Here is a 12,733-nt window from a genome sequence, read left to right as displayed (position 1 = left end):
CTGACGCCCAAAGGTGCGGTGGATCCACGGCGGTAGGTGCGCTACACAGAAGCCTGAGAAGGACGAACGACCTCGGCCGAACGAGTGGATTGTAGCCTGCTGTCGTAGGGCTGCTCCCCCATAATGATCATAACACTGCGGGCTCTCTTCGAACAAGGGGTAAGAAACCGTAGTAGCCTTGTCTTGCTGCGGGAGTCGGTGCTGGGACGTTTATCCATGCCGCTTCCCAGCGCTATTGCGCGCAGCTTGTCTCTGCAGGCCCCGGGGTATCTGCGCAGGGACAAGGATAAATAACAAGCATCCAGGGCTGTCAGGTGGGTGCAGGGAGAATTTAAACTACTCAGCGCTAAGTTAACGTAATTTTACCTAATGTCCTTATTCAATCACATGCCTTCGCAGAGCATGTGTGCGTGGATACCTTCAGTGTTGTAGTGTATATGAACTGGTGGGGGAACTCAGGTGGTACCCGAACTACTACTATGCTATGGATTTCTGCGGAACCTCTGCATGTCATAGTCCGTCAATGATCCCACTCTTTAATATGGACAGGGGATAAAGTATATGTGCTAAACCTTATACATAATGTCAAGTAGCATATTGCTCAGATGATTTGCAAATAGCCTTCAATCCATTGGCTATTATTTATGATCACTGCAGCATAACTACAGTTTACCCTGGAAATAGACAATACCAACCTTAAAGACTTTCATATGGACACTAACTGTCTGACTACCTATATCTACCTACCTATAACTAACTAACTAACTAATTAAATAACTAACCTCAAAGCTGTTAATGCTATTGCTCTTCAGTTTTTATACACACAGTTCAAGAGTCTGACTTGGCATTTTTGTCTGTTTCCCAAATGACTGAAACTGAAACACACAAGTTTTTTCACTCTGATTACCATCATCAGTAATGTAAGAAAATATTTTACAGCATCTGAAAACACTTGGATTTCACCGTTGCCTGTTATTGTGTATTATGTGTATGAAAAGACTTGTCAATCAAGAGCGATCCAAGTTGTTACTCTTAGTGGTAGGACTATCCTTTTGCCTAAATCTAAAAGAGAAGAAACCACGAAAAGGCATATATTACTTTAAACATTCATTGTCTCTTTATATTGCATTGTGTTTCTTTCTTAATGCCTTTTGTGTTTTATGTAAAACACTTTGCATTGTCTTGTTGAAAGGTGCTGTAGAAATAAACTCAAAAACATAAAGAAGGAAAGAAAGAAAGAAAGAAAGAAAGAAAGAAAGAAATTTAAAAATTGTCCATGTAAAAATGTAAAATGTGTCCATAGTTGACTGTTTGGCTTGAAGGTGTGTGCCTCATTTAGCCCTGCATGTGGACATTCAGCTGTCCTTGTGAAGGATTTTGCAACACAGACAATATGTGGGGGGGAAATGGGCATCAGTTCCCAAAACATTCTGTTTTAGTCACAGAAAAATGTGAATAACTTTTTGACCTGTGTGCTCAGTGACCCTTAAACACAAACCTGCTGCCTGGCACTCCCTCTCTGCCATTCTCTTTGTCACTGAAAAGAGAATATATTAGATATTGTATGAAAAAGCAAGAAAATATGCAGCCCCATCTCTCAGTCCTTATTATGCTATTACTGTGCTAATGGCTATAACATTTAATGTAGCTCGTGCAATGGGCTGTTGGACAGAAATATGGTCAATATCTCTAAGTGGGCTGTGACTGATGCAGTATAGGGGCTATATTTTCAGTGTGGTCAATATCACCCCTTAGCAATAGATTTACTGCAGGCACGTTAGAAAGCATTAAATAACACTTAATTTTTTAATGTTTTAAACGGAAGTGGGTTTCTTTGCTTTTTGGATAGATAGATAGATAGATAGATAGATAGATAGATAGATAGATAGATAGATAGGCAGGCAGGCAGGCAGGCAGGCGGAAGGAAGGATGGATGGAGGTGGTGGGTGTGTCTCTGTGGATGAGTGACGTGCTGCTGGGACACGCATGCCCCGTGCGCACTGCGCGTCCTGGCCTGTCAGTAGCAGCCAGATGGAAACGTAGGCAAGTGAATTTGGTGAGGTCATGTATTTTTTTAAGCCGCACAACGGAATAAATCATCCTTCACCGGCGGCATAAACAAAAGTAGTCCGCTGCTCCGGAACATTTCGCCGCTGATCGGACCGCGGGGGGGATCGATAGTTAAGATTTGGTGACAGAGGTAAGATGAGGATTCGCACCTCTGCTCCACAGACGTGCTTATTGTTTGGTCGTGGGGGAGGGTCGTATGTCGTTTTGTGTATTGCATGCTGCTTTACCGACGCGGTTGTTGTTGCGGGGTTGTTACATTGTAGCTTCACTTGACCCCACAATGCTTCCTTTTCACGGTGCTACATTGTGACCCCCGTCTGTACACAGCGTTCAGGCTGAGGCAGTTGTAGCTATAACCACCACTGACTGCGCACTGTGCCTCACTTAAAGGCCCTGTCATATCGCGACATGGCTGTCATTATCAACATAATAATGTCTTCTTCTCGGGGCAGTGTCCCGCCTGCGCATTCAGGCTTTTATGTGTTAGCTGTTTCCCGATGCAGCAGTCCGGTCATTTACCTGCTAGCTACCTCAGCTCTGCTCTGCCGTCGACAAGACGAGGGGTCGTGTGGCCAAGGTTAACACACTGACATCGAAATGAAAATAAATAACGGGTCGATACTGCTCCACTCCTCGGTCTCTGCTGTTCTTATGTGCTCAGGACATGTAGCAAGACAATTCCCTCTATTTCAGTGCATCTTTCTCCGCCCTGCTTGTAGCCTAAGTGTTGACTGAAGGGGTGAAAAAGGCTGTTTCAGCTTTTGACTGGGTGCACAGCGGCATGTACGACTGTAATATGTGACAGAAGGTGTTTCATCCGTAAATTGGATTAAATATGTTTATGACTGATGTATATTTATTGGGTTTACTTGTCTGCTGAAGAGGGATGCATGTAAATAAGGGACGTGTGTTACAGTTTTCTTCCAATGGGAATAATATGACACATTATTATGTGTGTGTTACTAATTTTAATGTGGCCTTTAGTGTCTGTTTTATGTTCTGTGTTATGGAGAAGAAAGCTTATGTTAACATGATGAAAAAGTGACAGTTTTCCATGCACGTGTATGAGAATTTGTGCTATTTTGAGTGTAATATAATTTAAACACCATTGTCAGAATATGATTAGTGCTGGAAGCCATTCATTAAATCATTACGACAGAAGCAGCACAGGTTCAAGTCATTAGAAGGCAGCACACTCTAGGAATGAGCCTGCTGTATTTCTGCTTTTGCAGAATACACAAGGTACTAGATTTACTACGGCTTCCCTCCTTTCAAATCCATCCACGAGGTCCAGAGCTCTCAGGTGCTGCATGAGACTACTGAAGTGACTGCTGCATAAATACTGCAGCTGACACATAACTGCAATCTAGTAGTGTGTAATTGATTTCAGAGGAATTTGTTGATGCAGCATGTAGTTGTAAGCATCAATACTTGTTGTTTCACAGCGGGGACATTAATATTAACAGTGTGCGTGATTAAATAGGAATTGAGGGGATTGAGCAAAAAAATATCATGCTGCTAAGACTATTACACAGTTGTTCTCTTCCTGCACTGACTTGACTTTAATTATTCTTATGGATTTTCTCAATTCTAAGAAAAAATGACCTTACAACAGAGCAACAGATAACTGCACATACCACCGACAGTACTAACATGTCATTCAAGCCGTCATAACTCAGTGGAGCGTAATTGTCTTCCTGTCTGTATTATAAAAAGAAGTCTATTTTCATGTTGTGAGGGAGGTGGATGTTATGTATGTCTATGTGACGTTGGACGAACAGAAGGAGAGCTGACTCATTTTATTCTGGCAATTATATCCCTCATATGGACCGTGTGTCGGAAGAGTGAAAGAATGGGGAGGGTGATTACGTAGCTTATATAAGATCTGAAGAAAGGAAAGGAAGCTGACGTTATATTTTTCCTCTTTTTTTTAGATTTCAGGTGCTCTTATGTAATATGAAAGATGTTTTGGGAACATCACGCTTGTCAATTGGCATCTCTGTGTTGTGTCTTATCTGGGCTCACAGCCTCTTGGTGTAACTTGACCCAGTTAACATGTGCCTGTGGAAGACCCGCTTCCAGAACTAGGTTGGAGTCCTGGGCTGGGGTCCAAACTCGCAAGCGTTCGGGCAGGAATTATCACCGGGCTTGGTTTTCCAGTGTGACAGAGTCATTCTGAGAGTCATATTTCATATGATGGAGTAGACCTCCCCATGGCCCTGCTGTTCTGCCGCCACTGCTGATGATATCAAATCTTCCATCCCGGTGTGTTTGCTGACTTGCCGAGATAAGGAACCGCAGTGCTCGCCTCAAGTGTGAAATTCAGCAGCGTCTTTGCTCCTTCGCTCCTAATCTGCTTCCTCGGGAACAGGGATTTTCATTTGACTTTCTAATTTTCACTGGTCTTCTCAGCAGCTCTTGTGGTATATGTGGTGTAGTGAAACAATATTTGAATGTGTATCTGTCTTTGTGCACACAGAGGACATTTTTGGATGCGCAGAAAGCAGTAATCGAAGATTTCGCCATGAACAAAAACAAGAGAGAAAGAGAGTTCTACAGCCTAGACGTCGGGGATTCGACGTTTACGGTACTGAAGCGATACCAGAACTTAAGACCCATCGGCTCAGGAGCTCAGGGAATTGTCTGGTGAGTGTTTCAACCTCATCCATATTCAGACAACAGCCACTTGGTGAAATATGGGTCACTGTTTCCAGGTCTGTGCTTCACCAGAACGTTAACGAGAGTCAAAGAATATCTCAGCTAATGTCGCCTCGAGAAGCTTCTGTCGTTCTGCTTTATTGCTGTTGAAACTGAAATCTGTGTGTCAGCTGTAAAGATTTGTACTTCTGAGTTTTTCTTCTTTTCTCTGTGATGTTTAACACCTATTATGCTACAGCGGTGACTATATTTTGAAATTATTTACATCTTTTTTTTTTTTTCTTCAGCTCTGCTTATGACCAAATCCTTGAAAGAAATGTTGCCATTAAGAAGCTGAGTCGGCCATTTCAAAATCAGACCCATGCCAAGAGGGCGTTCAGAGAGCTAGTCCTTATGAAATGTGTAAATCACAAAAATGTAAGTATGCAACAGTTACATGAGATTACATTGCACCACATGGAGTTTGATATGGGTAAAATGTAAATGGTATTTGTATGCATGTCTGTGTACGACCACATCATTCTGATTCATGTCATTTTACACCCACAGATCATTGGCCTATTAAATGTATTTACACCCCAAAAATCATTAGAGGAATTCCAAGATGTGTAAGTAAATCAATATGAAGTGTAGATGTACTAGAGTGTACTTGTTAGTGTTTTAGAGCATATGTGCTGTTAATAAAATCGAATTCCTCTCTCCTCTGTGTGTGTGTGTGGTTGCACGCTTCTCTGTCTAAACTGTTTTCCCTCTGTCAGATACTTGGTGATGGAGCTGATGGATGCCAACCTGTGCCAGGTCATTCAGATGGAGCTGGATCACGAGAGGCTGTCCTATCTGCTCTATCAGATGTTGTGTGGTATCAAACACCTCCACGCTGCCGGCATCATTCACAGGGTAAGCATCAGCTGACCATGACTAGACGGGCTAATGCTGGGCCAGTGTCTCGAAGAGGAGCTGTTAAACCTGCCGTGACACTTGACACTGACGTGGAAGGGCAAACAGTCGACTGGCACACCGTGAGATGATGAGTGTAGTCCTATAATTATCAACAAAACCTGCGCTGCAGAAAATCTATTGGTTATGTTACTTGAAGATTTCTTTCAGGTGGAAAACCTTAATTTAAAGCTATATGTCAGCCAGCACACTTAATGAAACGCTCCTGAGAAAAACATTGAATTCCTATCAGCTTCTCTGAAGCTAATGTGAGCTGGCACCGATGTCTGACTCCCATATTGAATAGGTGGGCGAAAATGGATCAAATAAACAGCCGTGAAAACGAACACATTCACTGTGATTTATTCAGGAAGACAACAACTCACAATGGGAAAACTACATTTGCACCAGAAACATGCCAAGTTATGTCTTACAGCAAATGAAAATATGGCAGTAAAGATGTAATGACTAATAATAAGACAATATTATGTCAATTGACCGTGACTAGTTACTGCAGTAATAATCTTCAGCAAAAGCTTTCCATGGGAACATAACAAAATATTTTAAGTTAGAATGACAAAGCTGCCCTTTTCTACCCCCCAAAGAAAGAAAAATCAAAACCAATGTTGTAAAATTTCACCGCATGATTCTGCTGGAAACTGCAAATTTGAAAAGCCTTTGCTACTAGCAACCAAAACACCTGTTTGTACTGCAGAGAAACATGTCTTAAACAAAAGTAATCTTTGAAATAAATAGCTGCAGCTGGAGTGGAAACCTGCAGGCTATCAACCGGTTTTAGTCATTATTGATACTTTAACACTGTATTCTCATATGAGAGACTGTCATTGATTGAACAACACAGCTGTAAACTGTAGATCTTCACACATCATAGGAATATTAAAAGAATCTTCAATTTGTTTTTAATGTGTTTGTCTTATTGATAAAAAAAAAAATTATATGTAACAAATGACATTCTTGGTGTGTGTTCCTCCTGTAGGACCTCAAGCCCAGTAACATAGTTGTCAAATCAGATTGTACACTGAAGATTTTGGACTTCGGCCTGGCTCGGACGGCCGCCACTGGCCTCCTGATGACGCCATATGTGGTTACACGTTACTACAGAGCACCAGAAGTTATCCTGGGCATGGGCTACCAAGCCAATGGTCAGTGCTTATATACGTATCTGTCACTCATTCAATCTACAGCCTCAACCCTTGTTGATTTTCGAAGCATTAAAAATTAATTGGAGTTTCACTGCAGTGCAGTGTTTACCCTTTTTTCTTTTAAAATCCTGTGTCAGATCTTATATAACTTCTATGTTGCTGTTACTACTGTGAATATTTACTCAAAGCAGCATGATGCTTCTGTTCATAATGCTTAATGGGAATTTGTACTAATGCTCTGCTCACTAACTAGCCTCTTACATGAAACTAACTTGTTGTTGTGCATTCCTCTCACCTCTTACTGGCTTTGTTTACCGTGTTCCGCTTTACTAGTGGACATATGGTCTGTGGGCTGCATACTGGCGGAAATGGTTCGCCATAAAATCCTTTTCCCAGGACGGGACTGTATCCTTGGCTCTTTTATCAATGCTTCTTCACATTCTTAACAGTCTTTGTGCCTCTCGACTGTCACATCTTTCATTGGTCAGTTCTTGGCATGAATACATAATTTTGTGCCAAGCCATGGAGAATTGTTAACAGCCAAAAATAGGCCAGTGTCCTACGCCTTATTTGAAGCTTTTTGGACAGTCATGAGCTGTACATTTTCATCCACATGTTTGCTGCCTCTCAGATATCTGGCTGCTGCTGCATGGTCTACCATTTTCAGTTCCACACACCACTCCACCGCCATTCTTTTTGTATTTGTCTCACTTTGTTTGTTGTTTTTTATTTGTGCTTTGTTTTTCTCACCATTTTCGTTTGCATGTCCCACCTCCCCGTCATCTAAACGTCCACCTCCAGTGGACGTATGGTCAGTGGGCTGCATAGTGGCCGAGATGATCAGGGGAAGTGTGTTGTTCCCCGGCACTGATCGTATCCTTCCCCATCATTGATTGATTGATTGATCACTGTGTCATCACTTCATTCTGTGTGAAGAGATCCAACACCATTCCTACAGTTTTTTCCTTGTTTCACTCTGCCATTCATTTCCAAAGTTTGCATCCAACAAACATGACCTCCATCATTGCCGTGCTGCACCCATCCGTCAAGCAACATTTGACAACACAGTATATTTCTGCAGAAGTCAGAGGGTTGTAGTTAATTAAAAGAGTATTACATTAGCTATGCATTAGCTGATAGAATGGCTGCTTCAATATCGGTGATGTGATCAAGGTGATGCGTGTGTGTATACAGTAGATGAACTGTCGGTGTGTGCACCTCAAAGGAAGTTAAATGTCATGCTGCCCTACTGGTGTGTTACAGTGCGTGTGAGTGGATAGTGTTTGTGTGGCCTTTTTCCTTAACATTTACACTTCAGACATCGACCAGTGGAACAAGGTCATCGAGCAGCTAGGCACTCCATCTCAGGATTTTCTAATGAAGCTGAACCAGTCAGTAAGAACATATGTAGAAAATAGGCCACGCTACGCTGGATACAGCTTTGAGAAACTCTTCCCAGACGTGCTCTTCCCTGCTGACTCTGATCACAACAAACTGAAAGGTAGTGGGGTTTTTTTGTCTGTGTTATCATCATATCATGACCTAAACCATTCAGAACTCATTCATCAAACCAAGCTTGTAGAGTTGTGATTAATAGCCCAGCGCCTTATCTTTTTGTTACCCAAAGCAAGCCAAGCAAGAGATCTCTTATCCAAGATGTTGGTGATTGACGCCTCCAAGCGGATCTCTGTAGACGAGGCCCTGCAGCACCCCTACATTAATGTTTGGTACGACCCAGCTGAGGTGGAGGCGGTAAGTGGTGGATCGCAGATGGCGTCATATGAGATTTTGATTACATCACTTGGAGTGGAAAGTTGGCATTGCTCTTGTATCACCAATGTGCCACTCAAGCCGTTTTCTCTTTCTCAGCCCCCTCCAAAGATCCTGGACAAACAGCTGGACGAGAGAGAGCACACTGTGGAAGAGTGGAAAGGTTAGATAACATACTAAGATTCTTAACACTTCACTTTTCACTGTCCGTTTCAGTTTGGTATTTAACCCCCAGACACTTGGAGCAGCAGAGGAATGAACCATAGTGCCAGGACTGATGCCTAAGAGGTCTCATTCAGTAATGTTAAAATTGAATAGTCTACACTATATACATTTTATTTTGTGCAAATCACATGTAATTCAATGAAAAAGAAATGATCATCTGTGATTAGCAGTTTATCATAGGTGACATGAATATTATATATTATGTGACTCCAGAGAAATCCATTGGATCAGCCAATGGATGTGTAAAAATGCAGCCAGTTGTTTGTGGGTTGCTGGAGCTGTGTATCTACTTTATTTTTTCAAAATTATTTTCACATATGCAGCATTGCAGCTTCCAAATGTGCAATTCATGATGAGGAAAACTTATAATCAAAATTTTAAATGACTGTAAAACAAAAGAGCTGAACTAAAAAAACAACAAAACAAAAAAGGGAGGGGGTTTCATTGAATAGGAAAAACAAGTTGGATACTGCACATATTATGTGCATTAAATATACTCACATTCCCAAAGTCCATATCTTCCATATCTTCCATATTCCCTTATTTGCAAGTCACTTTCTCCATAAGTTGTGCTTGAAATGTACTTTTTCATCTTATTGAATCTGGGGTTGTGGGGGTCTTTTTCCACCCTTTTATAATTTGCTGTGATTTTCAGAATTCTAAGTAAATCATTTTCATCTTGACTAAGTCCAGTTGGAGCTTTTCCCAGAATAACATGCTCGGCTCTGAAATCCCTTCTTAAAGCCTCTCGGTGTTTTCCACTGTGAGGAACCTGATTCTGTGGAGCAGGGGAGGACTTGAGATTGTGAGGAAATATCACTTTCAGTTGTGCAGCAGGATGAGCTCATCCTTAAACCCTGCCAGGTGATAATGACCCCTCACTCATTTTTAGAAGGGTCACACCAGCACAGCCTGTCAAAATTAGAAACATGATGCTGTTTGGACTGTACAGTATGCAATACACTGTGTACGCTGTGTATGTATGTGTGTATCAAATGTGATTTTTCTCTGTCTCTCCCGCCCCACTTAACCCTCTGCTGTTTGTTTGCTTCGTAGAGCTCATTTATAAGGAAGTGAGCGAATGGGAGGAGTGGACGAAAAATGGAGTGATAAGAGGACAACCACCTCCTTTAGGTGAGTAATCATTATAACTTTTGGAGATATGAAGATGTGGATACATAGAATTATAGTGAATATATTTTTTTGTTTGTTTGTTTTCTTTTTTAAGTTCAATGAAGGCTTTTATAATGCACACAACCCATTAAGCACTAATTTAATGATTTGCATATTTATCCTAGATATCTAGATTAAATCTAGGCAAAATTTGGTTGAAAAGTTTTATATTCATATGTGTGCATTACATATAACAGTTGTTTTAACAGAAGTTCAGTGACTATATTTCAGTGTGAAGGAGGTACTAATACTGTGTTGGAATATATAATTTAATGGTTAACTGCAACTGAGAGATCTGAACAAATTTTGCTTTTGCACTTTAAAATAATTTACCAAACAGTTTTGATTATTTCACACCAGAGATTTTATATTTGATTTTTTTGTCTGTGCTCAGATGAAAAAAATGAGGTTTATTAACATTTGAAGCAAAATGTGATGACGGTTGTGGGATTGTGTGCTTATTTTACCAGCACTGTCAATCCTGATGAAGCATATCATCTTTTTTGGATGTTAAACTGTCTATAAATTACTTTTCCAGGACTTAAACTTTGATTATTTTTGATTTAGTCATTAGTATTTATTCTTACTGAGAAATACTTAAAACCAAGTATTTAGGGACTTTAAAGGAATTCAAAGTTTGTGTCACTTTTAACATCTGCATCGTTGTCGGCAGTATCTTGTGTATTTCAATGAAACCTATGCGTTGACGTGTGTTTTTCGCAGCACAGGTGCAGCAGTGATCGACAGCCCCCCTCAGCCCACGTCATCCTCCTCCTCTTCGGCCAACGATGTCTCGTCCATGTCCACAGATCCCACTGACCAGAGCAGTGAACCCACCATGACCTCTGAAACAGACAGCAGCTTGGACAGCCACACCTCTCTGGGTGCTCTGGCCTGCTGCAGATAACGCACACATACAGCACACACACAAACACAGAAAGAAAAAAAAAAAACCTTCCTCATCCGTGCACCTACTATAGTGTGTGTGATGGGAGAGGATTCAGGCCAATGGAACTTCTCATGTTAGTTTTTAGAGCTGCGCTTTTAATGTACAGTTTGTTTTTATTGCCCCTATACTACTGTAAATGATTGTGGTTTGAAATTGTATCATTATTACTGTATTTTTGCTGCAAAGAATCAGAGTATGTTTTGATGTGAATCTGTGATGTATGTGATGAAAGAGAGGGATTCGAGTGTAGTTTACACATAGCTGTTTTTTTAGCTACTGCTACACAGTAGGGTACCATACTGTTAGCACTGAAATATTATGTTTAGTATATTTTTGAATTGTTCTTTTGCCATTTTTGTATAGTTTTTGGGACATTTGAATGAATCTACACTAATGCTCTTTTATTCAGTAGACTATAGCATATTTCATGTTGGATCTTAATGCAAATGGATGATTTTTTTTTGACATTTTTCTCATCTTTCTTGTAGAAAGTGTCCCTTATTTCTTAGTATTATGTCACCTCTGATTGTATGCATTTTGACAAGCCTACAACTGTTATCCCCCTCACCCTGATATTGAATTTCTTTTTTACTCTAGCATACTGTAAAACTGACTGCATTTTAACTAGTTTGTTTATTTAGTTGTAATTTATAGGTGACGGTCTGTTGGATGAGGAAGAACAGGGTGAATGTAAGTGAATAGAAATGTGGCATAGTGAGGAGCCGATGATTGCTGTAAGCGCTGTAACAGATTAATGTAGGCCACTTCACTGGCTAGAAGGAGTGCTGTATTTGGAGACGGTCATCAGAGACTAAGCCTAAATTAGTCACTTTACCCTTTTGGCAGGTTCTTTCAGACGTTATTCACAGCTGTCTGATGTTTTAAGATATTTAATTTAAGTGCCCTTACTCAGTTCAGTGATTTTTTCAGTCCTCTCCGTGGCAGATGCTCTGTGGTGCGTCTTTCTGGGTTCTACCTCACACATGCACACAACACTCAAACACAAGTTTTTGAAGATACAGTCTGTATATCATAGCACACATCATTTGAAAGGAAAAAAAAGATCTAGTTTTTTTCTGTATTTGTTATTTATTTATTTATTTCAAGCTCAGAGGCATCTACTGTATGTAATGTACATTTCATTCAGAAGTAATATTTATATGCATTTTGTTTCATATTTTGTTTTATTGTTTTCTGTGCAATATAACTGATAGATTAGTGTAGTCAGTGATCTGTACATTTTACTGTAGATGTATGTATGTTTTCTGAGAGTCAGGAAACAGGCATTTGCAGCCTGCCATGGTAACCTTTGGATGTATTTGATGGCTCAAATTCCCAACCTGTCGGGCACTCCAGGCAGTAACCCCTTAGCATCAGCTCCCAGAATGCACTTGGGGATAGTGATGCATGTCCTGACCCTTTCTGGGCCACATCTCCACTGACTGTTGTGGCATCCTCTCTTTTTGTGGTTTTCCTCTCCTCCCATCTCCTCAAAATAGAAAAGATAGAGTAGGCTACGCATGAGTTTTCTCTGAGCAAATCTGGTTTTAGTGCAGGTATATTTAGAGGAAAGAAAGGAAAGCCATTCAGCACTACTGGAGTGACGCTGCAGTCTTCTGATGGGTTAGCCAAACACTGATGGCAAAGAGTTAACCTGTGTTTTGGTAAGGCCAGTTGTGTGAATTTGGATCTGAAATTGCCTCACTAACAGACCAACTATATACATCAGAAATGGAAACTGTCTACCTTCAACTCCAGCAAATAAAAGAGTTGAATTTTAATGTCTCAC

General features: G+C 40.7%; 1 protein-coding gene across 4 annotated transcripts; it reads left to right on the top strand.

Annotated features, from left to right (window-relative positions):
• The first annotated feature begins 27 nt into the window (after positions 1 to 27).
• Positions 28 to 12,725, top strand: mapk8a (mitogen-activated protein kinase 8a). 4 transcript variants are annotated; one of them, XM_067610031.1, is made up of 12 exons: positions 28 to 159; positions 4,550 to 4,716; positions 5,016 to 5,145; positions 5,278 to 5,336; positions 5,487 to 5,625; positions 6,662 to 6,827; positions 7,161 to 7,232; positions 8,146 to 8,328; positions 8,455 to 8,579; positions 8,697 to 8,760; positions 9,879 to 9,956; positions 10,724 to 12,725. In XM_067610031.1, the coding sequence occupies exons 1-12, from the start codon at positions 124 to 126 to the stop codon at positions 10,900 to 10,902; spliced, it is 1,398 nt and encodes a 465-aa protein (XP_067466132.1). In that variant the 5' UTR covers positions 28 to 123; the 3' UTR covers positions 10,903 to 12,725. The 4 variants fall into 4 exon arrangements, with proteins under 4 accessions (XP_067466132.1, XP_067466134.1, XP_067466131.1 ...); XM_067610033.1 differs by lacking the exon at positions 7,161 to 7,232 and adding an exon at positions 7,629 to 7,700 and having other exon boundaries at positions 31 to 159; positions 10,719 to 10,879; XM_067610030.1 differs by lacking the exon at positions 7,161 to 7,232 and adding an exon at positions 7,629 to 7,700 and having other exon boundaries at positions 33 to 159.
• The last annotated feature ends 8 nt before the right edge of the window (positions 12,726 to 12,733 follow it).

Source organism: Thunnus thynnus, chromosome 14 (assembly GCF_963924715.1).
Source record: "Thunnus thynnus chromosome 14, fThuThy2.1, whole genome shotgun sequence".
Classification (NCBI taxonomy): Eukaryota; Metazoa; Chordata; class Actinopteri; order Scombriformes; family Scombridae; genus Thunnus; species Thunnus thynnus.
This window is presented reverse-complemented; position numbering and strand designations above follow the sequence as displayed.

Bases quoted from the DNA above. Each gene is read 5' to 3' on its own strand.
- mapk8a (XM_067610031.1), top strand. From the start codon at position 124: ATGATCATAACACTGCGGGCTCTCTTCGAACAAGGG. The intron at 4,717-5,015 runs GTGAGTGTTTCA...TTTTTTCTTCAG, and splicing joins GGAGCTCAGGGAATTGTCTG to CTCTGCTTATGACCAAATCC. The intron at 8,329-8,454 runs GTAGTGGGGTTT...TGTTACCCAAAG, and splicing joins TGATCACAACAAACTGAAAG to CAAGCCAAGCAAGAGATCTC.